This window comes from Adiantum capillus-veneris, chromosome 5 (assembly GCF_014529385.1).
Source record: "Adiantum capillus-veneris isolate H3 chromosome 5, ASM1452938v2, whole genome shotgun sequence".
Classification (NCBI taxonomy): Eukaryota; Viridiplantae; Streptophyta; class Polypodiopsida; order Polypodiales; family Pteridaceae; genus Adiantum; species Adiantum capillus-veneris.
Genome location: NC_140935.1, coordinates 76568386 through 76594603, shown reverse-complemented (window position 1 = coordinate 76594603; position 26218 = coordinate 76568386). Strand labels below are relative to the sequence as shown.

The following is a 26218-nucleotide window of genomic DNA, read 5'->3' as shown; positions in this document are numbered from 1 at the left end:
CGCGAAACGGGTGAAAAGGCCAAAACATTTCACCTGCAAGGTGAAACGCCTAAAATAAAAAAATTTCTTTAGAGAATTTGGCCATTGAATAGTTATTTATTTATTATGTATATACTATTTTAAGGTTAACATAGCACGTGTCTCTACTCACTGCACTGTGAACACCTATTTTGTCGATACATAACTCTATATACATACAAAATTGGCGTTTCGGTCAGACGTTTCAGTGAGGACTTAGCCTAGGGTGAAACATTTCGGGGTGAAACGCCACGTTTCGGGGTGAAACGTTTCGGGTCTGAAACGTTTCGCGGTTACGCTGACCGAAGGCTATGCATCTATTGCTAAGTGACTGGGCATGCACGGTCTACGAAGACTCACAAAAGTGCCAGATCACTGCTAATCTAAACTGACTGGACTGACTGAACCCTGCTGTGGTGTAGCTTGTCCACGGACACATAGGGTTGGGATGTGTCACATGACACTTTCACACTGGCCACTCAATGTCCGGTCATTTGCAACTTCAAAAAGAGTGTCCCAAAAATTAAACAAAAATCATCGGAAAGAAACCAACTACTCAAGTTAGCAATTGCCATGTCCTCGTGACAACTGAACTGAGAGAGAGAGAGAGAGAGAGAGAGAGAGAGAGAGAGAGAGAGAGAGAGAGAGAGAGAGGACATGTGACACGGAGTGGCGGAATTCCACCCCAGAGAGTATTGGCCCCAAACCTTGGCACCCCTTTCGGTATTTCTTTATATTGCACCAACACAGTACAAACCGATACTCCACGACTCTGCACCTTCTCCAGGAAGCATGCCAAAGAATGAGCCCATGGCCTCATATTTAAAGGCCCTAGGCCCCAAAAGCAGTTTACAGTGAAAAGCCTTCAAACTCAAAAGCTTTCGTTCCAAAAGCAATGCAAAAAAGCTGCCAACGTAAATCACGGAATTCCGTACAACAGTCAACGCAAAACACAAAGCGTCCGTACAACTGCCATGCCATCAGTTTTTGGGCGTGTGTGTGTCAGTCTTGCTTTATTTTAATTTCTTTATGTCATTGCGGCCCCATCAGACGGGGTCCCATAAGTTGGTAGGACTTCTTCTTCTGTTGCTTGTTCTTCTTAGGGTTTAGGCCCATCGGCCGGCATTTGCAAGTTGGCTCCATTCTTCAGGGCTTTGACACGTCAGCAGTTTGTGACAGGACACCAAGCACTTGTGTCTTGAGAGCCTAGAGGCTCTCGGGCATTGGCACTTGAGTCTTGAAAGCTGATGGCTTGACTCTTCAAGCTTGAGCAATGAGGACTCAAGAGGCCAAGACCTCCCTTTTAAAAGCTATGGAAGCCCCAATGTGCCTCAAAACCATAGTTACCCGGAACGCGGAACGGGAACGGCGACGGGATCCCCGCGGAACGGGGGAACGGCTAGGGGTTCGGAACGGGAACGGCGCGGAACGGGAGGTATAAAAAACACCCAAATAGTGCCTTTTTTAGCTTCTTGTGTTTAAATACAAGGAGTATTAGAGTGCTTTGACTCTAATACTCACAAAAAACTCGTTTTGAAGACCATTCAATCTTGCTATGACTAGATGATGTGAGAGAGAGAGAGAGAGAGAGAGAGAGACTCGAGAGAGTGAGAGGGAGAGGGAGAGATTTGAGAGAGTGGGAGGGAGAGGAAGAGAGCTTGAAGGCTTAAAGCCTTGAGCCTTGAGAGAGTGAGTCTTGAGAGGGAGAGATCTTGAGAGTGTGAGAGGGAGAGAGCTTGAGCCTTGAGGATTAGCTTGTGGAGAGAAAGGGGGAGGGGGGTGCATTTTATGAGTCCTTGAGGCCTTGCACACTTCAAAAAGAAGCCCAAACATTTACTTCAATTTTTTCAATTTTTGCCAAATTTGTTTGTAGCCGTTGGCCGTTCCAGGGGCATTCCGAAACATTTTGGGGGCGTTCGGAACGTTCCGGAACGGCCGTTCCGGTTTGCACTGGCCACCCGGAACGTCAAACGTTTCGGAACGTTCGGGAAGGGAACTGCCCCCCCGGAACGCCGGAACGGGGGCTAGGTGGCGTTCCCCGGTAACTATGCTCAAAACTCCCCCTAAAAGCTCGGTGAAAATAGCCCCCAAATGGCTAATTCAAAATTGTCCCAAGAGTGGACCGTTTCAAATTGTCCAGTAGGCAATGGCCATTCCTTGACCATTCCTAACATCCTAGCCATTCCGGTCGGCTGCAACCCCACGGAAACTAAAAATTCCCTGACCAACCCCGACCGTCCCCATTCGGAAACAGCCGTCCCCCGTCCTTAGGGTGCCATTTCTCGTTCCCCTGTTTCTATGGTTAAGTTAGTGAAGTAAATCTACGAGGAGAGAATTTTTTGAATACGTCATCAGAAGGATGACATAAGCATTATAGACAAAAACTCTCTTGAGACATCCAAGTACGGATATTCCTAGTGCGTTATTCCAGAGAAACGTCAAGAGAAAATTGGAAGGGAGTATCTACTTAACCGCCAGGACCGCATACTTGTAATGCATCACATCGCTGCAACATCGAGAACGAGTATTCCACTATCTCGAGCGGATATGTCCGATGCATCATAAGACAAGCGATATAGAACATCGCTAAGGAGTCATTTTGTAAGTTCGGTGAGTGAGACTAAGTGATGGCAAGTCCCAGTGCGCCACATGGTGGGTGAGGGGAGGACAATCCATAGTCTACGAGCCACCTTGTTGGGGAGGGATATGTGCTCGTGAAGAATTTGCAGGCGGAGATTGCTTTCCGTACTAGAAGTGACGAGTGACGTTCTCTTGTAAGCTCTCTCTCTCTCTCTAAGAAAGGAAGAGCAATAGAAGGCTACCCCTCTACTCGAGGAATCCAAGATTAGAATCGAGTCGACTTGAAGAGCGGGTTTATCTCTAAGATCAAGTAGAAGGATCTTCGACATGAGAGCTTGGGCTCTGGAGATTCTAAAATTCTAAATAGGGAGGAAAGTTTCCAAGTTCCATCAAGTTTGAGATTTCGAAGAGTGTGGCAATAGTACCACACCTCCATCAATTCAACACTCTCTATAAGGGTGGGGACCAGCATCTTTGAGTCCCAAGTACTGTGTCGATCTTCTCATTCTCTCTATCTTCCTTTTCTCTCTTTTTGGTTCATTTATCTAAGTATATTCATATTTGTTGTGCGCTCTTGTTTGTACAAATACTGCAAGAGATGCTCGACTTGAGGGCCAATACTCTTTGTAGGGGAACTACCGATGTCGCATGTCGTCTACAACTATGCAAGTGTGATTTATTCTATTTTGCTCGAGTCTTTAGTTGCATTCAAATTTGTTTGAAATGATTATCAGACATATGACGAAGTTTAAAAAATTGGAGTTTGAAACCGAGTTTCAATGAAAACATTGGGTACTTTCACAATGGTCATTAATCCATGATTCATTCTAGTGCATAATGTTATTTTGTCATGAAAATGCTACTTGCTTGCAAGTGCTCTTTTTAAGTACTCATTGGTTATTTGGACTTGAATGCTACAAAATGTTTCTAAAATGCTTAGAAATTAGGGTCGCCTTTGAAATGACCCCAACAGTCCGAATCAAACTCATTTCGTTTGTTCAAACTCGTTTGTGTCTAAAGTTTGATTTACGTTTGAAAAAAAGAAATGGAATTGGCCCAACACCGAAGGAGCAAATTTGGGCCTCTCTTCCACAGCATTCAAAGAAAGCTTCTTGACTAGAATTCCCCGCATCTTTCCTTGATAGGGAGGATACTGGTGGCAAACTAAGTGCTCTTGGGGACAATGTGGTACAATACCTCTTGATGGATCTTCTCAAAATCCTATATAGGGAAGATCTAGAGGCGTATCAAGAGCATCATGTGGTCTCATCAAGATGGAGAGCCCCGCACGCACCAAAGTGGCCTGGTCAGTCATTACTTTACGCACCTCAGGGTGGGCTAGGACTCTTTGGCCCCCACCTTTCAGAGCCGAGTAGAGCTGGGAAAACTCATTATGTACTCCCTCCTACAAAAGGAGCTTTTCCTACCCACTCTATAGGCTAGAGTTCCCCTTATAGGTGGCCTGGCATCCAGAGGCTCAATGGATTTTCATAGAGGTGCACAGAGTCAAGTTGTAGCCAAGAATGGCAAGGAAAATTTTCCTTTGTTATTGTGAGGGCTTGGGAGCCACTCCGTCCTAGCCAGGTTTAGCAACAGCCCCCTTCCATGGAGGAGAGACTTCCGCAGCTATTGATATGGAGCCCCTTGCTGGCACAGAGCATAGAAGTACGCTAGGCAATTGGGTGCATGTAGCTTGGCGTCCCATGGCTGCAGTCTTGCTCAGAGTCGTGGGAATTTGGATTCAGTTCTGTATCTTGCCACAGGATGTACAGATGGACAGATTGATCCTTAGGAGAGGACTGACTCAGAAACAAAAGATTCAGGCAGTGATTCCAACGAATTGGCATATTCCTTTTGAGCTTTAGGCCCAGGTGTGGATAGGTGCTAAATATAACACAAGGTGATTTTCCATCACTACTGAAAATAACATGAGAAAAAATGTGAGGTGACTCACATTATTGAGACATAACATAAGGTGATGTTCCAACATTCTCTTCATTCTTTTGGTTAGCTCTAGAATTATTCCTTCTACTTTCTTTAATACTACTGTAGCCTTTCAGACAAAAAACAAAAAGGTCGCACTGGTGTGCCCTCTGCCAACTACCCTTGTTCAAAGTAAAGGTCTTTTTATTTTTATTTTCTGGTTCTTATTTCTACGCTTATTCATGTACATGCACTTTAGCAGTAGGCAGTTCGTATCGTAGACTAATCAACCCCATCTGTTGAGCTCTAATACAGTTTTAAGGCTACCTTGTTGTCACTAAATATCACAATCAAATATTCAAGGTTTTTAGACCGAAATCTGAATTATCGGCTGCAGGAAGGCTACGCACCTTGAAAACAAAAGGATATCTGCTCTTTGAAGAGGAGATCAGTTTATAATGTTCGACTTCCGCATCCTCTGCCTTAAAATTTGGCACTTGTTGAAATGTGAGCATAAGACTGCAATCTTTTGCCGTGGCAGCTATCAAGTAATTTCTGACTACTTGCCTACACTCTGACAAGCTCATACCATCCACCAAGTCGACACTTTTTAGACTTGGTCCATCATCTATATCCAACGTGGTTTCTTTTAAATTATCCATACACTTGCTATATGATACTTTTTCGTATGCGTGAATTGCTCCTTCAATGTCCAATGAATCCAGTTTTTGTGCTGCCAATAAATTTCTAAGCGCATTCGTCTCATACAAACTTTGTGCTACAAGCTCTTTCAATAATTCCACTGGTTCAACTTTATTTTCAGAGAAAATGCAACTCTGCAATGCTTCATTCAGAGCCTGCCAATTGGCACAATCAGGACTTGAGTCACAAAATACTGCATCAATGATGGAGCCACCAACAAAAACTCGCAAGTTGTTTTGAGGAATTTGGAACAGACTGTCCACAGCTTCATTGATTCTGTTCAAGTCTCCGGAGAACAAGTCAAGAGGGGAGTACTGGCTGAGAAGTTTCACCTACAGTACGTAAGATAAAAAACAAGCATTCATCAGTCCCCACTCACAAATGGAAAAGAAAGCCACAACTTTAGGGAGACCACCAACCTGCCTTTCAGTAAGCTTCAATACTTGATGCATAGTAAAGCGAGGGACTCTCTTTTTAATATCATTTCCAGTAACTATGAAATCAGAATTGGGGAGAAAGCCACATTTAGGCTGTTTTTGTATATGATTGCAAGCAACCAAAATAAGCTCAGAAGTTGCCTTATCCAGTACCAATCAAAGTAATTAAAGACGTTGATTGCTAATCCTGCTCTAACCTTGATCTCTACTGAGATGCTTGGAAGTAAATATTTATCCTGGTCAGCACCTGCTTCAGGCAGAAAAGTAGAAGGCAAAGATCATCTCACTGCATAGAGAGTTGTTTAAAAGGTTCTACAAATGCACTGGAGACTTTCGCCATATAAGCTCCATAAATCTATCTACAGAGGAAACCAAAATCATGCAAAAGCAAACTTGAGAATAGTGTAACATAAATTCCTTCAAACACCCGATGCAAAAGTAATATATTGCCCCTTTAGTGTGAAGGTTCACAGACAAGACAAAAGCACAGTTAGTTATACGCTAAAATAAGATACATAATAAAATGATATTCTATGACAAGAAAAACAAAATAAAGCATTAGAAGAAAAATTGACTACATGCAACGTTAACTTCAATGCTTGTCAAACCAGAGTGAAACATCAACTTGCAGACCTTAGACAATACCTATGACATTTCTACTTACGTCTTTAGTGGTGCAGGCTCGTATAGACATAGTTCCTAATCGCAACTTACTTATTAAACCAGCAAACTAAACAGAAAAGCTCAGCCATTACAAATGTCAGCGCATTTGAGGAGAGAGATGCACTTGTTAAGAGTTACATCTGCTATCCGGTGATGGCCTCCAATACCTCACGAGAGCAGTTTAGGGAGTGAGGGCTGTCTTGTGGCTGTATATCCGGCCCTGTTTGAGATAGACGTACCTTTTCCGGCAGTATGAGCCACATATGTGCCCACCCATTAGGTTGACATGATGCAGGTTCCCTGTTCCCAGGGTTTCCTGTTCCTAGGGTTTCCAGGGGTCATAGTCTCTTATTTCTACACTTTTCCCGGTGTGTGTCCGGCCAGGGACCAAATTTGTTCTCCTCGCCAGTTTTTTGTCCCTATTCAAATGATGTGGCACCTATATGGGCGCCCCCCATTTAAATGGACCATGGAGTTGAGTCGGGCAGATGTGTGCAGATGTGTAGGATCTCTATAAAGGGACCCCTGCCCCCCTTGTATCATTCATTGAGTTATTGCAGATCATCCTCCTCTTTGTCGTGAAAATTTAGAACTACAAACTCACACAGATCACCAATCTAACTCGCACGCCTTGGCTTTTGATACCATGTTAAAGGTGCAACAGAAAAGGTGAACCCCCCATTTAAATGGACCGTGGAGTTGAGTTGGGCAGATGTGTGCAGATGTGTGGGATCTCTATAAAGGGACCCCTGCCCCCCTTGTATCATTCATTGAGTTATTGCAGATCATCCTCCTCTTTGTCGTGAAAATTTAGAACTACAAACTCACACAGATCACCAATCTAACTCGCACGCCTTGGCTTTTGATACCATGTTAAAGGTGCAACAGAAAAGGTGAATAGAAAAAAGATTGAGCCTGCAGCTAAAAGCAACCTCCTTGAACACAAGCAGCCACCGGATCGTGGACCTACTGCGACAAAACTCCAATGAATCAGCCTCTGCACTAGGGCAGCGCACCGCATGGGCAAGGGGTTTTCACCCTCTTGGGCTGATTTGACAAACCCTCTTCATCCCAAGCCATCCTAACCTCATCAGATGCCAAAGTTTTCCTCGGAACTGGATCGAGGTGATGATTTTGATTTGAACTCAATCCAACATGAAGAAGTACAAGAAGAGGTTGCCAATGATGAAGCAACAAGTCACAGGAGTGGGAAGATTCATCCCAGTTCTACTCCGGCGTAGGTGATTAACCAATCAAGATCCCTACCCTTCCCGCCTTTCCTATTGATCGGTAATTGAATGGCGACAACTATGCACTTCAAGCGCAACTATGACGGTGGTCTTCGACTCATACGAGCTTAGAGGCTTTGTCAGTAGCAACTTTCAAAAGCCAAAGAATTCTACCGGAGCGAAGCGTTTGGGAACGTGTCAATGCTCGGATTCAATCATTTATTATCCTCAACACTACACCATCTGTGATCAGTCACATCCGACTGACGAAGGATGCAAAGATGATTTGGGATTGACTTGCCTCATTATATGATCGAGTTTCTCACTTGAAACGCATTGCTTCGGAGGTGCAGTTGCGGACCCTAGATGCCAAGGAGACTTCCATGAGGGACCATATCAATAAGATGCAAGAACTGCAATAAGAGATACTTCATATGGGTAAGAGGATTAGTTCGGAGGCCATGGCCATTCAGCTTTTGGCTCAGTTGCCTCCCCAATATTACAACTTTTATTATTCGCTAATTACATGGCCGATTCAATACTGTCACATGGGATGAGATAGTCCCAATGGTATTGGACGAGGAGCGGTTCAATGCGGGGAAGAAGACAGGCTTCAAAGCCTTGGGCGATTCCAACAACAACAAAAGAAGAAAAACAACAACAACAAGACAGATGTTGAAAAAGAGGCTTTGAAAGTTGAGCGGCTTGCAACAAGTGTGGAGAAAAAGGTCATTATTGGCAGAAATGTCCAAAAAGCGAGTTGGGGAGGCTTCTACTTTTTCAGGTGTAGTAAAGGACGCAGCCTTTGTTCATTTGGAGATACTTTCTACAAAACTTCTCCACGGATATTGGAGATTGAGACAACACTTACGATCCAAGATTCTCGGAATCCTTGATTGTGGTGATTCATGCCACGTGATACCTTCAAAGGATCTGTTATCTAACATGCGAAGACATTGTGATTCCATTTCATCGGCAACAAATTGAAGATTCCTCCTCAGTGAGGGTACCATGGAGTTGATTCCAAACGATAGAGGGGGTATGCACCCCAACAAGGTTCTTTGAGCTCAAAAGCTCGATTTCCATCTCATGTCGGTGCACGAAGTATGCAAGTTAGGCATAGGGGTGGTCTTTACATAGGATGCACTGTTCATACCGGATTTAGACTTCGGCAAGCAGGTCAGAGGGGGCACAGTGGAGCAATGTCTCTATAGGCTCCAAGCTCTTTCTTCAATTTCCAGTTCTTCTACAGGTGATCTTTGGCCACATTATCGTTTGCCCATTTGAATGTCGATGCTCTTTGTCATGCTTTTCATGATCAGATGATAGAAGGTTGACCAGATGTTGGGAGTGAGCAAAGAAGAAGCTCTTCGTGCATTCGTTGGAAGCAACATGGGGAGACTATTCAAAAGCACTCTTCACCGACCTATTGCAGTTTTGGAGCTGGTTCACACTAACCTTTGTGGACCTATGTAGCTTTCTTTCTCGAGCAAAGCTCTTTACTTTATGTTGCCGGTGGATGATTATAGCCGCTTTATTTGGGTATACTTTCTCAAGCACAAGGATGAAGTTTTTTATCTTTTCGAGAATTGGCGTACACCATGGAGAATGAAGTAGCAAACTATTTGAGACTATTCAATCGGACACGGGGTGAGAGTTTACCTCCAATTCTTTAATACAATTTTGTACAGACTATGGCATCAAGCAGGAGCTTGCGAATACTAGATCGCCTTCACAGAATAGAGCTATGGAGCAGAAGAATAGGACTCTCGTGAGGATGGCACGAACAATGCTTGAAAGAAGCAACGAAGAAAGTTGAATCCCAAGTCCAGCACGATGATTTTTGTCAACTACAAGAGTCTTTCACAAGGATATTGACTTTACGATCCAGTGAAGAATGGCGTTAAACTCGGCCGGAATGTAGTTTTTGACGAGCATATTCCTTCAAAGGGGACTTCTACTCCCAACAATCCCTAGGTCTACCATTCTTGGAGATTTAGATGACAATTCCTCTCCTTGGTTGATCACATGTGGTACTGTCACGAAAGCATGAAAAGATGAAAAGTTCTTGATTGGCATTCTCTCTGGAATGTCATCACCTGCAACGTGTTGATTGCACTATATGCCCTATATGCCTGTCACAAGAAAATTCTTATCTGTTTTAACGGAACCTCTTTCTCCAAATACATTCACCTATGCTTGCACCTTGAAGGCCTGTGGCCTTATGGAAGACTTTCACATGGGTATCAGAATCCACGATGTGATTGCTCCGTCATTTAGGGAGAATAGTAATTTTCCAGTCACTCTACATGGAACGGATATGTTACGGTTTGTGTTTGAAGTGGTTTCAGGGATATTCCTCAGCGGAGATTCTTGAAGAAGGTGGACCCACGACCATAGGCGAAGTTGAAGCATTGGAGCCGCAACAGTTCATTCTATGTCGCTTTCGGCGCAGCCCAAAGAAGCAAGCTGTTTTGACAGCGTCAAGTGCCCAAAGCCCTGTTTAAGCATCCCAAGGCCTTCCTGAAGCTCCCTTGGCCGTAAGGCAAGTTCTACAAGACGATCTCGACGACTTCAACATATTGAGACAGATGGAACTTTATTGCAGGTGAACTATGCCTCAGCGGCAAAGGACATTGAACCTCTTATAGTTGATTAGTCCATGAACTACATGAGTGCCATTTAGAAGTACGGTAAAGAGTTGGCACAGTGTCTCTCTAGCATTTATAAGAGACAAAAGGTGTGCCCAGCTCTGTAGTCAAGTGCGCAGTTCACTCAACCTTTCCATCTAAATTGTCCTTAAACTGCAGCTATCTCCGAAAGTCGACTCTCTCTCTGTCTTGGATCTCCAATTTTTGGATGAATGAAACCTTTTGTATTGGCCCTCTTTGCAAGTTTCCAAGAAATCTGTCCCCAAAGAGTTGGTCTAACGGTAAGGCTTTGGCCTCTCAACCTACGGGTTGTGGGTTCAAAGCCCCTGTTGGGTCACACTCTAGAGGGACACCTTGTGCTCACCTGGTGTTCACGTTGCTAGGGCTCTTGCCCTTGGACACTCGAGTGCATCCTCCTCCTGGGGTGGGTCACCCGAGGAGGAGGTTCCTAGCTGGTTGCTACGAGTTCTCTCCGTCGTTCCCAGCATGTGGTGCATCAATTAGGTGGCCATGGTGATGCCTACGCGTGGCTCTTGCCCGATGGTACGCGGCCCTTGCCCGACCATGTAACATGGTTAATATTTGGAAGGGATAAGCACCTCCCCCTGTGGGCCCTATGGTGTGTCGAAAAAAAAAAGTTTCCAAGAAATCTAGGTACATCACATCTTTCCCCTTCCATTTGGCACCCTCAAAAATAACCTTATTGTTTGTAGTCTATTTGACCATTATTACTCTAGCAAAAGATTTTTCGAGTGCGAAAAGACTAAATTGGGGGCCATATTACATATAATTACAAAATCTTCTTTATGATGTGACTATCCGCCATGTTGGACAACAATATGGATATTTGGTCAAAGTATAAAAACCATTCAATTGAGGAAGCTCGATTGATTCAAGCATCACTTCTTGGTCATCAATATCCATCACTCATACCTACCTATCAACATCACACAAATTAAATAGCACATATTGTTGAGTTAGGCGTTGATTAATCTTGTGTAGAGTCCTGATAAAGGCAACTCGTGTTTGTAATTTTACACTCCTCAATTTTGTCATGAATCGTGTAGAGAGTCAATTACGGCAACACTCGTTCTCGTCGACTTAGACAGCACAATTATTACATATAGATCCCCGATTGAAACAATATGGTGTAGATCACCGATTGAGGCCACATTGCTAACATGTACAGATCATCAATTAAGGCAATACAACCGAGGACAATTGCTTCAAAATTGAGAGAGGGAAGGAAAGCGGGGAGGGGGGGGGGGGGGTTATGTTACTGAAATATGAATTAAATAATAATCTTTATTTTTAATCCACATTGGATATTCCGTTGATGAGAAATATGATGTGTTTGTAGATGAGTAGATGTGGATTACGAGGACTCATTTACTTGGGATGGCCTCCACTTCAATCAAAGTCCATTTAGTTTATGAAAACTCTCTTAAACCATGCAATTTCTATTTTAAATAAAGTAATTTCTTTTCACCCGCAGTGGAAACAAGCAAATACCATGCACGCGGGAGGAGCTCACTTGTACATGGGGGCAGATTGGACCCAACCTATGTATCGTCTTCTACGAACTCATCTCTACACACAATTTGTGTGTGTGCGCTTGCGCGTGCACACCATGTCATGTCTACATATCGCCACACCCAACAGCTGGCCAAGATCGGACTTGTTTGCGATGCGCCTTACATGTAGATGAGACTATTAGCCAATGTCTTTGAGTTGGCCCTAATGCTCATATGGTCTGGTGTCTAATTTGTGCTCTACTACGTCATGTGGGTGTTCGCATGGTCTTATCCTTTGGGGCACTGTTTGTTGGCTGTTAATAGTTTCAGGGTTCTCACCTTCCTTTTGAGGGGGAAGGGGAGGATCCCGCTCATGGTTTTCCAGCTGAAAAATTTTGGTTACCAACACAGCACTATCGACATGTTGCCAGCTACAATCCTTGCTCTTGCCACTGTGGTTGTGAATAATTTTGAAAGGCTAGATGCCTGCATGTTATCTGTGGTCAGCCTTCCAGATCAGCGGATACACTCAAGAGTATCTAGACAGAGATAGTTCACACTCTTTGCAGTCGGTGGGATACCCCAGAAGGCTCCTCCAGGGCAGCGAAGAAGCATCGTCAAGCCTTCTTCAGACACATAGCACTGTGTTCCTTACAGTTGCACAGGCAGACAGAGCACCTGGCATTATTTTCCACCACCCTCGTTGGCACCCTGAGCTTCGAAAACTTGTACATATGTTTTGATCTGCAGGGCTCCTTGAGGCCAGGCTGAACCGCATCCTGAAGGATATACAATACTCAGTACTACAGCCCCATCTTTCTTTCAAAAAAATACAGTGGTTGACAGCAATCCACTACGAAACTGCTGGTTGGGCCTGTGATCTGTCCAGGCCACCGGGCGGAAAGGAAAATAGCCCAAGACTGCTTGATGTATTTGATACAGAGATTTCATATAAGAATGTTAAATCTAGGAAACTGGGTTTCACTGAAGAACACCGACAAATTCTCTCTCTGCTTTTGCTTTCGCTTTTGCAATCCTCTCTTTCTTTGTCCACACATGAGCTGCAGCAACGCAATCTTTTTGCCTTCACTATAAAGTTTATAACTCAGAATAAACCAATCACACTTCTAAACGAAAAAAAACTATCACATCCAGTATTAGAAGTTTACTTTTATGTGCTATGACAAAAAGACCACCAAAGATGATGAGATGGCAGAAAATTGAACCTGCCAAGGGCCAGAAGACAGAATGATCTGAAATCAGCAGCGCACTACTGCTTGTAGTGTCTATCTTAGTTGCAGTTATTCTCGAACAAGGGCGTGCATGATGTACATTACAAGTCACTTTCTCTAAAAACTCACCAGATACATGTAGCAGAATCTGCAAGAAAAACTCCATGTCAGCAAATGCTGGAAGTGAACACTCCATCTAGCTCTATGTATTGGCCTGTCCTTTATAGCATCTATGGTTTACTTCATGCACTGGACCGGCAATGTGCATAAAAAAGATACCTACCCCAGGATCAACATATTCAGGACCTAAGAGGGGGCTCATGACATCTCTTGCATAAGCCTGAATTAAACTTTCTAAACTTGTTGCTCTGGCAACTGATGGCCAACTTTCCCAAAGCTTCTGTTCTTCTTCTCCTAAAATCGGCTTCCAAGAATTGTTGCTCTTTTGTACATGCTGTCCATCCAAAGGTATCTTCTTTAATCGCAGCACCTTTCCAACCTACAACCAATGACAAAAGATGAACTTTAGTTTCAGCTATATAAAGATCTCCACGTGTTAGCTGAATTGCATTTGCATGGTTGTACTACCCTAAGCATATAGACATGTACATATCCCTAATACTAGAGTTCCATTTCCCTCCCCATAGATCCCATCACAAACCAAGGTTTTTATCCTTATCCTTATTTTGTACTACTTTGGATTGTTTTGTCTTAATGGAGGACATACACACATGTATATTAGATTTGTCTCGTAGGCCGACTTTGGCCTCACATAGACGTTAAAAATCTCTCTCTCTCTCTCTCTCTCTCTCTCTCTCTCTCTCTCTCTCTCTCTGTTGCCTCCTGCCCCGCCCCAGCCCCGGGCCCCTCACGTTCTCCCTGCAGCCCCCCCCCCCCCCCCCGAGGTACAGCAAAAGACAGTAAAATTCAAATTCAATTTTTTCTCAGAAATTGCAGAGTTTGCAAGAATTGCAAAATTTACAGAAAGCGGGCATTTCTTGTAATTTGTAGAAATTGCAAAAAAGGTATGCCATGTATGCTTAATGTGGGAGAACATGTATGCATAATGTGGAAGCACTTGTGCGTGTAGTGTGGTCTCCTTCCGCCGCAAAATTCCTCTCGTTTTTGGTAGCAAACAAACATGAGGAAGCAGGATGATAAGCCCGACCCCTTAGTAGATGCAATTCAAAAGTGCAAAGAAGAAATGACCGAAACCATTAACAAGATCAACCGCAACCTATTAGGGACGATAAAAATGCTCGAAGATCGCGTTTTGGCCCAAGAAAGCATGATAATTGCAATGGGAGATCATGTGACGGCTCAAGACGAAGAGATTGCGTCACTCAAGAAGGAGCTCGCTGAGGCACGATCACGAAACACGCTTGAAGAGGGAGAATTGCAACCCTCTGTAATAGAAGAACTCAACACAATCAAAGAGCAAGTGCGAGCCATCAAAGAGGGGAAAGAGCAGCATTAAGAAATGACGACTTCGTGGGTGGACGTTATTACAAAGACTCAACAGAAAGCAGATGAGGCTGAGAAATGGATTGAGATTGCCAAGAAAGGAAAAAGCAAGGAAACAACGTCCACACCCACCATTATCAACTTGACACTAGAAGCGGAGCAAAGAAGACATGTACGCTCTCTACATGTGAGAATTTGCGGCCTTAGAGACAAAGATAATGTAAACGAAGAGGTAAAAGAGCTCATGGCTTTGATGGGGGTTCATGAGCCGATGCACTCAAAAGCTTGGAGAGTGGGCAACAAAAAAAAATGGGAGCAAAGGGGAAACCTCGAAAGAAAGGGCACTCATCCTTCGTTTTGCCTCCATGGAAGTGAAGAAGGACCTTTTGAAGAAGAGACCAACTCTTAATGTAAGGTGCAACGGAAGTGAATGTTGAACTTTGCTCAAGATGAGTGCTCCGAATTGTGCTCAAGGTTCCTTTTACTTGGGAAAGGGAGAGCCTTCCGTTCTTTAATGAGAGAGTGCAATGGACACAAACAAAGTGAATGGAACACTGTGCGTGAAGGTGCATGAGCCTGAGAGATAGAGAAGAGAATACGACACTAGAGACGTTGTAAAACCCTCCTCCAAGGGCCCCACTCTCGATGGCGAGAGTGGTCTACTATTGATTGCACAATCTGGTACAACGGCTGATGCAAATCTAATGGGACTATGTCGAGGCCGACGGTGATGACGACGAGGACGAGACTATGGCTGAAAACTGAATGCTTTGAACGAGTTCTTGTCAGGCTGTCCCTTCTTATCTGCTTTGGCTAAATTTGCTGATGTAAAGTGCTGGTTCGGGCTGCCACAAACGTTGCACAGGCTGATTATTGCTGTTCGAAAAACGTTGCACAGGCTGATTGAAAACGCCGTACAGGCTGGCTTAAAAACGCTATGCTCTAAGGCTGAAAAACGCCAGATGGAATTGTCCCCAAAAACGCTGGCAGGGCTATCCCTTTGCTGGCTGAAATCGCCCAAGGCTCAAAGCTGGAAACGCTAGGGAGCTTGTGGGTAAAAACGCTGGGACTACTGGAGAAAAACGCCACCAAGGGGGAAGCCTTACTTGAGAGAGGTTCTCGTTCTTGTTGAGATTTGGCCTGTTGAGCGTGTGCTCCTGCTGCCTCTTCTGCCAAAAAGTGCTAACTCTGGTTTGCTTATATATTATCTTAGCAAAATTGCCCTACCTAGTTCCCAACAAAAGTCACTTAATAAATAAGTGAAAAATGTCAAAAATAGGAAAAATAGGTTTAATGCACTGGAAAATTCCCCTGATGGATTCTGATGGGAATGTTGATGATCATGCTGCGTGCAACCGGAGGATATGCATCTAATCTAAGTGACTGGTCATGCACGGTCTGCGAACAGACTCACAAAAGTGCCATATCACTTCCTATTCTAGAATGACTTGATTGAACTGAACCCTGGTCATGCTGTAGCTTGTCCACGGACACATAGGGTTGGATGTGTCACGTGACACTTAAGAAGATGGGTATCTTTCTTGGGGATGACCTTACCCCTCACAGATCGCCCATATGCAAGAGGTAATGCCAAAGATTAGAGCGGCAAGGGAAAAAGGTAAGATTGCTTTTTACCAAGATGAAAGAGTGGTGATATTGGAGCGACGCTCCACATGACGGTGTGAGGCCTATGGGACCACATTCAAAGTTGCTACCTGGAATTGTAATGGATCTATGCGCCTTGATGTGGGTGCTTTTGAGGAGAGTTTTACCGGGAGAGACATCATCTTCTATTTTGACACACATCAGGCCCCTAGGCAATCTATGCCTCACATTAGTGGATACAAATGGGAGACAGCCTGTAGACAGGAGACACGATCAGAGCACAGATGGCAAGGCTCAAGAGGGGTGGTAGTGTTATTCAGGGAGGAGTTGCAGCCATTGATACATATAGCCCGCAGGGATGAGCAAGCTAGGTACATGTGGGTGAGATTGAGAGCAGAGACACGCAGATATCTTTACATACACCTTCACGCAGGAGACGGATTTTGTATACATAGATGGGATCTACAGACGCCTATGCACTGAGGAGCCAGGGCGACCTCTGGAGAAGCCCACTACTATACGGACACAGACATTACATGATGCAGCAACAGAGGCATACCCACACACTCAGCATGAGCAGAGATGCCGTTCTGGGAGCATGCCCCAGAACAACTTGTATAATGAGGAATGCCGCCACACTAGAGCTAGACTTCAGAGGAGGGTGCTTTTGGGAGACATCACTCACAGACAGTCACAGATTGACTTCCGACGCCTAGTGCGGCAGAAGAAGAGGGCATTTTTTGCTCGACTAGAGCAGGATTTATACCAGCTATTCTTGAGTCAGGACTCGCGTGAGGCACGGCGGCTCTTTCATGAGCAGTCTCCCCCCCCCCCCCCCCCCCTGCCATTACCTCTATAGAGACCTGGGGTCAGTACGCATTATCTTTGTACATAGTTCCTGGACAGCCGCCCCTTCCCGACCACCCCGATCCATGCCCACACACATGTGCTTTTTTCACCGCTGAGATGGTGAAGAAGGCCATTGACAGGATGAGGACTGGGAGAGCATATGATCATGATGGCTTAGTGGCTAAGCATTTCATGCATGCCAGAGATCTACTAGCAAAGCTTCTAGCATTTATGTTTAATCGTGCCATGTATGAGGGCTTGCCTGATACTTGGAGCCTATCTACGATTGTACCTATCTTCAAGTCAGGAGACCCTATGGAGCCTAGGAATTATCGTATTATCATGATTGGACACACATTGGCACGGTTGTACGCATCCATTCTTGAGCAGCAGTTGAGTAGATGGGTAGAGAGGGAGGGAGCGCGTGCAGCTGGCAGGCAGGGTTCAGGAGAGGTTTTTCTACTCTTGGCCATATCTTGACACTCAAGGCCATCATTGAGGAGGGTAGATCCCGTGGGAGACGGATCTATTGTAGCTTTGTGGACTTCCGCAAAGCATTTGACACAGTACCCAGAGCTAGATTGATGCACAGATTACAGGAGATGGGAGTACCCACAGAGCTCATTTGGGAGATCATGGAATTGTACAGATCAGTAGTACGGCATGTACGCACCTCAGAGGGTCTACCTACACCGGTTCACTCCACTATTGGGGTGAAGCAGGGCTGCCCGCTCTCTCCCACTCTATTTGGTATGTATGTGGATGAGGTTTCTAACTACATTGAGAGAGATGGTGATAGAGGTGCACCACTGGCAGGGACATGGATTCCGCTATTGTTATATGCTGATGATATTATGTTGATCTCCGACTCTCCGGAGGGGATGCAACATCACTTGGATGCTTTGCATAGGTTTGCCAATGAAAGTGGGTTGTCTGTTAACCTTGGTAAAAGCAAGGTCATGGTATTTAATACCACCCCACAGTGGATCAGGAGGTCAGCGCCCGCATTCACATACGGCCAGGAGACAGTGGAGTATACAGATGCTTACACTTACCTTGGAGTGGTTTTAAGTGGACCAGCATTTTCATTGAGGAGAGCAGCAGAGACTAGATTGACCAGAGCCCATGCAGCATCGGGTAGATTGGAGAGGATGTGTTCACAGGTTCAGTTTCAGGAGCCTCGGACGAAGCTCTAGCTCTCTGACACTCTGGTGGCTTCTACATTGCTCTATGGAGCTGAGATATGAGGGCCTTCATTGGATCATCACGAGAGGACAGGTCGCACTGATGGATGGGGGGACATGGAGAAGCCTTTAGTCTCTATGATCTCGCACCTCATTAGAGCCAAGGGACATGGAACCCGAGACAAAGTCACACTACACATGCCACTGCCCTGTCTAATACGAGATACGAGGCCGCTTCCACTGCTTGTTCAGAGAGGGCTTTGGACCACTCTCCAAAGTCATGAGGTACGAGAATCAGAGATGCCTGGGTTTGTTTCTGCTCGAGTTCCGGAGACACAAAGAGAGCCTAATGAGAGGAGAGGCTAGCCAGTCTCAGAGACACATCACAGACTTCTATAGAGCAGACACTGGACACCGGAGGAGCTACCACCACAGCAAAGCTTGTCGCCTCACACCAGAGGCACACTGATCGACCGAGCGACTAAGCTGGGGAGATCTAGACACCCACGATTGCGGAGGACTACACAGCATCGACGAAGGCTACATCAAAGGATTCAGATCACTTTGGCCCGACATGCACGACGCCCGGTCAAACTGCTGACCATGGAGGAGATTGATGAGATCCGCCAGCGATCGATGCTGGATCTCTTGTGATTTAGCTATCCCAGCTAGCTGCTTAGTTCACACCTACCAGTTTAGGATTTTTATTTTGTCATTTTGTTACTCTAACTTTGTATCAAATCCACCACAGTGTAATGTTATGGTCTCTTAGGTCACTTTGGCCTTTTGAAGACGTTAATATAACATTTCATTTCATCTCTCTCTCTCTCTCTCTCTCTCTCTCTCTCTCTCTCTCTCTCTCTCTCACACACACACACACACACATATCTGCACACTCCTGATCCAACAAATCTCGCTAGTCAGTCAAAGGCATAGTGAAACCTCTCAATTGTGGGAGCCATGGCCTCGGCCAAAAACAGAAAGTAGGCTCCCAAGGGGCATCCCTGTCGAACTGATGTGGCCTCTAATCGTGATAGCGCTGGAAGCAGTACGGTTAATGCAGATACACCTCTGATCCACTGCAAGGGGAAACCCATCCTCTGAATTGTGCCCTCCAAGAAACCCCAATCTACTCTATGGTAAGCCTTCTCAGATAAGTCAAGAAGCATGAACGCCATAGGCTAATCTGTCTAACGAGCCGACTCAATTAAAGTTCATCCAAAACAAGGTGGAAAGGTACGTGAGGTACGGTACATATTCGGTACGTCCTGTACGTAGTACCGAATGGATTGAGGTGTTAGGTACGTAAAATTCATATGGTTTTTTTTTTGAAAGCCAAAAACCTACAATACAATCTGTACTTGATAGTATATTCATAAGTACAACAAACTACAAAGAGCTTCATAGTGATCTTCATTTAGTATTTACACACTGCATGATTACACACTACACAACAGACGAGACTCGAAAAGTTTAAAGTACTGGCATGACATACTTCATAAATGGTAAACCATAATCTCATCAAACAAAAGGTACATCCAATGATAATTCATCCACAATAAACAAAGGTGGAATAAAGCACGAGTCCCGACTCAATAAAAAAGGAAACTAGGAAGCATGCTAAGATGCTAGCAACCGCAAAGTACATACTACATACTACATGGCAATCAAGATACTCAAACATCCCTATCGGACTCTGAAGATGAGGAGGCCATGTCTCCTTCTGTCAAGACATTGCCCTCCTCATCAAACTCTGGCTCAACAATGGTGGGATCTCCTGAAGCACCTGCCTCCAGCAGCTCAAATGGGTCATCCTCCTCCTCAGTCAGAATGAGACGCACTGCCTCATTCGCTCGACCACGACTACTGCACACAGGAAGCTTGCCTCTGCAAATGCTCTCCCGTCATGCTCTCTCTGGATCTGCAACCTCTTGGCGAAGAGGGATGGCCAGGGCTCGTGCTCGTGATCTAGTGACAGGCCGATCCACGCTCTCAAGCTCTCTATGAAGCTCTCAAAGAATCTCCTCCTGCTCATCTCTGATCCGACAATCTATCTCCTGCGCAGTAGGATCTGGAACCATCTTCACGGATCTACCTACTCAAAAGTTTAAGTAGCCAAGTATTAATTTTTAACATCGAGTCTCTCATATCCAAGACTCATGTAGCAATGATCTATTATTAAGACTTACCTGCTTGGGTGACCCCAAAGCATGAAAGCTACGCGCGAGCTTCATGTTCGCTCGACAATAGACCAACTTCTCCAATTGCATAGTGCTCAAGCGGTTTCGAATCTTCGTGTGTATCAGAGAGTACGCGCTCCAATTGCGCTCACAAGCACCAGCTGAGCAACCCTATAGACATATGTCATATGACATACACACGAGATAAAGGAATAAATGAGAACCACGAAACACCCTAAGCGTAGTAAACACTGCTTGGTTTATGTGAGAAATTAGAATACCTGTGAGAGAATACGTAGTGCAAGATTGCACAAATTTGGAAGCCCGGCTCTGCCATAGTTCTGCCACCAAGTGAGGGGAAGCTTGGTAGCTTCCTACCTCAAAGACACACTCCTCAAGAAAGACGGTCCCAGATTGTTCATGTAGCTGCTCATCTCGTTGTCAAGGTCCAGTTGCTCATCTTCAGTGAACATCCTGTCTAGGTACTCCGATTGAAAGTTGAGTAAACCGCTCTCTGCAAAAAGCTCTGGAGTCTTGTAGAGAGGATAGAGTATAGCAGCCATCCCATGAATAGGACGACTCATATACGTCCATCTACTCTCCACAATAGCGAGGATGTCATCCCGCCTGCAATTCACAAGACTTCACAGTCAAGACATAAAACAAATACAACATCCAACTTTCCAAGGATCAAGCATTGACTAAGGACTTACCGCTCTGATGTCACGGAGGTACATGTAGCTATGTGCTGCCTCATCTGCATGAATAGATGATACACAAGGCCAAGAGTCGACCCCTCCATGTCTGTCACACGCAAGAGAACATAGAGAGGCTGGAGAGCCACTCCCAAAGAGTGTACCTCTACCCAAAAGCTCTCATCAAGCACTTTCCTCTGTATGTACTTGGTAGGCTCCGTCTGCGCATGGTGCATCAAGCGCCACTTAGGGTCCACAACTGTCTGCACAACAGTGGATCCCTCAACCTGTAAAGCCTCTGAAGTACTAGGTACATGTATGCAAACCTAGTCTTCGAGGGACGCACCATGTCCAATGTGCTGTGACTCTTGAATATGGCAAGTGCTTGATGTTTCTTGCGGAAGAAAGTAGTCATCTTCGACACATCAGAGACAATAGGTTGTACCCAAGTCAACTTGCCAATATGCTCCATGAGTAAGTCGAGGCAATGTGCAGCACATGGAGTCCAAACTATACGAGGGAACTCCGCCTCAACCATCTCCCCCATGGCCTTGCAGTTGGACGCATTTTCTGTAACAACCTGCAAAACCAGTGACCATTATACGTCGTACTATGGCTTCTAAAAAGAGCAAGAGATTCGACAAACTAAAAAGCGTAAGAGATTCGACTCTCGAGAATGATAGAGTACCTGTACGACATTATCCTTCCGACCTCCTTGATGGCTTGCCGAATGTCACCAAAAATAAACTCTGCCGAAATACGCTCACCAGCCTTGTCCGTGTCCACAGCACGTAGGAAGTATGTACCAAGGCAAGAGGAAACAAGGATGTTGATAATGTGGCGTCTCCGAATATCACTCCACCCATCAAAGATGATAGTACAACCAAACTGCTGCCACCAAGCTTTCACTGGGACCAAGGCTCTGTCAATGATCTCTCGCTGCTCATCTAACATTTTTGTGCGCATCCTCTGATAATCTAAGCCACTCCACGAATCTGTGGCGCCGACTTGTGCAATGGCTCGGACCATTCGCTTCCATTGCTCTGTCCGCAAGACATTAAATGCAATGTTGCACTCTATGAGAGTGCGAGCAATCTCTGTTTCTGCAATTTTTTGCCTCTCTTTTTCCCAAGACTGTGCATGGACACGTGAAGGCAAAGTAGACTGCGTATACATGCGTGTGCTCTGATCTGTATCCTCATCTACATCCTGAGAACAACGAGCCCTTTTTCTGCTAACGTCCTTTTCCTGCTGAGTAGGTGCATCTGAAAAATCTGCAAACAATGCATCCTGCGAGGCATCTTGTGTTGCCTCATCTGCTTTCTTACCCTTGGACGAGGGAAGACCCCCTCCCGGAAAGTGCTCTAGAATCAAAGCATCCTTGATCTCTCACGGAACAAGCTTGCATCCTCTGCATTGGCCTGTAGTGCCGATGTCAATAAGGTGCCTCAACACACACGTCACCATACTTGTCTTCTGCTTTCCACAATATTTGCAAGTCCAAGTGCGTGTTCCTGATCCTGCTTGCCCTCCTGTATTTACCACCGCAATGACATCAGTGTATGCGCTCCAGACTGGGTTGGGTTTGCGAGGCATGGTCGATCTACACATGCAGCAGGAACACGATATTGTGACTAAAAGGCATGTGCTATCGCGAGAGAATCACAAAGAAATGTGCGAGGGAGAGAGGGAGAGACAGAAGGTTTGCTTTCTTACCGGTAAACACGCGCGAAAAGGCTCTGCAGATGGACTTTGCAGAGACTTTGCAGGTTGCAGGTCACTATTGCAGATAATCACCAGTAAAATAAGGCGCCCAGACTATACCCAGCCAAGCGAAAACAAAAGGCCTCACGCATAGGGGTTTTTTTTTTTTAAATTAAAAAAAAAACGTACACTACATATCCGTACCGTATCGTACGGACGTACAATACCGTACGGAGCCGTACGTACGTCTGGATCCTTCCTTGATCCAAAATACAACCATTCTACACAAAACATGTCTATGCAGCATGAATGAGATCGGGCATAAAGGGTTTCAATCGCATACTGATCATGCGAGCAAAGATCTTATACACGAAAGACATGATAGTGATAGGTTGAAATGGGACGGGCACCATATGCCAACGGAAAAGAACAAACTGAACAACTTTAAGCACTTCAAATAACACTGAACTGAAAGAGATGCACGACACACGAGACACGGAGTGGCGGAGTTCCATCCCAAGAGAGCATTGACCCCAAACCTTGGCACCTCTTTCGATATTTCCTTACATTACTTCAACATGGTACAACTCCCATGGCTCTGCTCTGCATCTCCCCAGATAGACTGCCAGAGTGAGAGCCCATGGGTCATATTTAAAAGCCCTTGGCCTCTAAAAGCTGTTTACAAGAAAAGCTTCAAGTTCTAAAAGCATCTGGTCTCAAAAGCTGACGCCCAAAGCTGCCAGCGCGTTTCACGAAAATCCGTACATCTACCACATCATCAGTCAACGCAAAACGTGGGTGTCTGTATAGCCTGTTAACATAATTTCCAAACGCTGTTGTACAAACCTGCCACTTCATCAAGGGGTTGTGTATCCTTTTCTGGGCCCCCTAGGCACTTGGGCTTCATCGGACGGGGTCCCCTAAGTTGGTAGAAACTTTTCCTGCTTCTACTTCTGCTGCTGCTGCTTCTTAGGTTTAAGCCTCTCGGCTCAGATCTACACGTCCGCTAAGGTTGGGTCTGGGAAACCCCAACCCTCCAGGTCTTCAGTGGCTTGACATGTCAACAGCTTGTGACATCCCTTCTTGAAAGAAAAGTAATCGTCCACGATTACCGTATATCTGCAGCACAACTCAAGTTAGCTCAAAAATTTCGGAGGGTCATTCCGAGGGACAATCAATTTTCTCATTCCAGATCGGAGCTCTTGATGTCTTGGGTCGTTGACTTCCAAGAAAATCTCATCCAAAAAGGAGTATATTCTCATTCCAGATCGGAGCTCTTGATACTCTGGCATAGCAAAACTAGCCATCACACCCAAACCGCGATGATCTCTAACGGGTATCTCGATGCCCTAAAATTACATACTCGGGCAATCTCATTCAATTAGGAATATTCACTGTTTGGCACATCACAATGCAACACAAATGCTCACATATGCATGTTACAAGACATAGAAACATAAAGGCACCGATGAACACTCCCCCCGCAAATAACTATCTTGGTTCGGGCCATAAGCTGTTCAACGACTCCCTCATCACTCCTTCCGCAAATAACCTAAAAAGGTTCGGGCCATGAGATATAGAGGCCTTTTACAACCAAACGCTCCCTAGATCGCAGCCTGCGTCGTTTGGAGATGCTGAGAGTAACCACGGGTCAGACTTCTTAATACTTCCCCCGTGAATAACCATCCAGGTCCAGGCCATGAGTAACAACAACAATACTCACCCTCGAAATAACCACAAAGGTCCGGGCCAAAAGGAAAAACATCACTTTTTAAACATTCAACACTCCCCCCGCAAATTACCACAAGGGTCCAGGCCATGAGTAAAAACAACACTTGTCAAACATTCAATACCCCCCCCCCCCCCCCCCCCCCCCCCCCCCCCCGCAAATAACCACAAGGGTCCGGACCATGAGTATGTGCAAGCATTCTCAAACGTCAGTTCTCCTTCCAGGAGTAAATCACCAATCATTGAAACCAGTATTAAAACCAAAGTCAAACAATTCAAATCGGCACCAAGACAGGTTTAAAACAGATACCATCCATTTCAAACAAATTCCAAACAGGATCACCAAACAAGTTCTCAAATTCAAAAAACTGTTAAATCAAAGTGAAAAAGCATTCTCGACATCAATCGAGCTCGAAAGTCGACAAGGCTTCCATCTTGCAACCTGCACCAAAATTAGGGTTGAATTTCTTTCATAAGGTTGTAGCTGACAGCAAAATGGTCCATAAGCTCTTGAACAATGGAAACAGGCCTCGACAGACAGTGTTCTTGTAGCAGTGATGGTAATCTCTCAAGACATAACAATCACACTGGGCCTCAAGGTTATTAGCTGGGAAAGAGACACCTGATGAAAGATGTCGAAAAATTCTTAACTATAATCTGCTAGGGTTTCTATGACAAGTATTTCACGATACCCCCTCTGCCAAAAGCTGCACTCCAAAGAAAGATATCAGAAGGCATGTTGCTTCGAGCAAAAATTTTCTTGAAAGCTTGCCAAGTCCTTGAAGTGTGTGGCTTGGTACCTATTGACATCCACCACTACATGGCACTGCTTCAGAGAAATCAATGGCTTATTCCCCATAAGACAAAGCGATGAAGACAGAAGCACGCCCGATGCGCGATGGACTATGGGTGGCTAGTAATTTTGGGGTCGCGACACGAGGATTCTTTGATAAAATTTCCAGTAAAACTTGGAAGCGCCATCCTGCTCTGTCTGCTCTTGGTAGGACCGGTATGCTTTCAGAAAAGCACATGCCTGAAGCTCTGATACCACTGTAATGGGACAGGCACCACGTGCCAACGGAAAGAACAGATTGGACAAGTTTAAGCACTTCAAATAACACTAAACTGAAAGAGATGCACAACACACGAGACGCGGAGTGGCGGAGTTCCACCCCAAGAGAGCACTGACCCCAAACCTTGGCACCCCTTTCGGTATTTCTTTATATTGCTTCAACATGGTACAACTCCCATTGTTACAAGCTTGGACACTCCAAGCGTGAAATCAATAGCAACACCACGAGCTAAAAATAGAGCAAAATCTTTGAACTGAGAGAGAGAGAGAGAGAGAGAGAGAGAGAGAGAGAGAAGAGTCAACACAGCATGGCGAAGTTCCACGCCCAGAAGCACTGGCCCCAAAGATTGGCACCCTTTTGGTATTTTCTTTATTATTATGCTTGCAACAGCACAACTCCCGAGGGTCCTGTGCTCTCAAACTCTACGTCCAGATGCTCTACAGAGTGAGGCCCGTGTGAGTTCAGATTCTTGTCCGGTGGTGACTCCAGTATATCCCAGGAGTAGATTAGGAAGTGAGGGTTGTTTTGTGGTTGTGCCCGGCTGTATCTGAGGTAGACGTACCTTTCTCGACATTGCACTCCACGGTGTTGCTTATCCGATAGGCTGGCATGAGGCGGGACCCCCATTTCTAGGGTTTCCCGGGGTCAGAGTCTCCAATTCACTACAGTTCTGCTACTAAATATGTGCAGCAAGTCACTTTTCGTGAGTTTACATATTTATTCGCATTTTTCGAGTTTGTAGAGTCGTGGGGTTTTTTTGCCAGGCTGGTAGGGCAACTTACCAATT

The 26218-nt window shown here is 45.2% G+C and overlaps 1 protein-coding gene and 1 pseudogene across 2 annotated transcripts in view; both read right to left on the bottom strand.

The window, feature by feature from the left end:
• Nucleotides 1-26218, bottom strand: part of LOC147457555 (inositol-pentakisphosphate 2-kinase-like) — a 69700-nt gene that overhangs the window by 26838 nt on the left and 16644 nt on the right. The window contains exons 2-6 of the mRNA XM_086512421.1: nucleotides 13233-13448; nucleotides 12944-13097; nucleotides 5858-5907; nucleotides 5643-5753; nucleotides 4932-5555 (exon numbers count right to left, since the gene is read on the bottom strand). Coding sequence (XP_086368547.1) covers nucleotides 4932-5555; nucleotides 5643-5753; nucleotides 5858-5907; nucleotides 12944-13097; nucleotides 13233-13448 — 1155 coding nt within the window. The remainder of the gene's footprint in view (nucleotides 1-4931; nucleotides 5556-5642; nucleotides 5754-5857; nucleotides 5908-12943; nucleotides 13098-13232; nucleotides 13449-26218) is intronic.
• LOC147457556 (uncharacterized) lies at nucleotides 20255-24457 on the bottom strand (annotated as a pseudogene). Its single transcript, XR_015188110.1, has 4 exons — nucleotides 21615-24457; nucleotides 20945-21506; nucleotides 20513-20858; nucleotides 20255-20402 (listed from the first exon to the last, which is right to left on the bottom strand). The product of XR_015188110.1 is annotated as an uncharacterized LOC147457556 (transcript).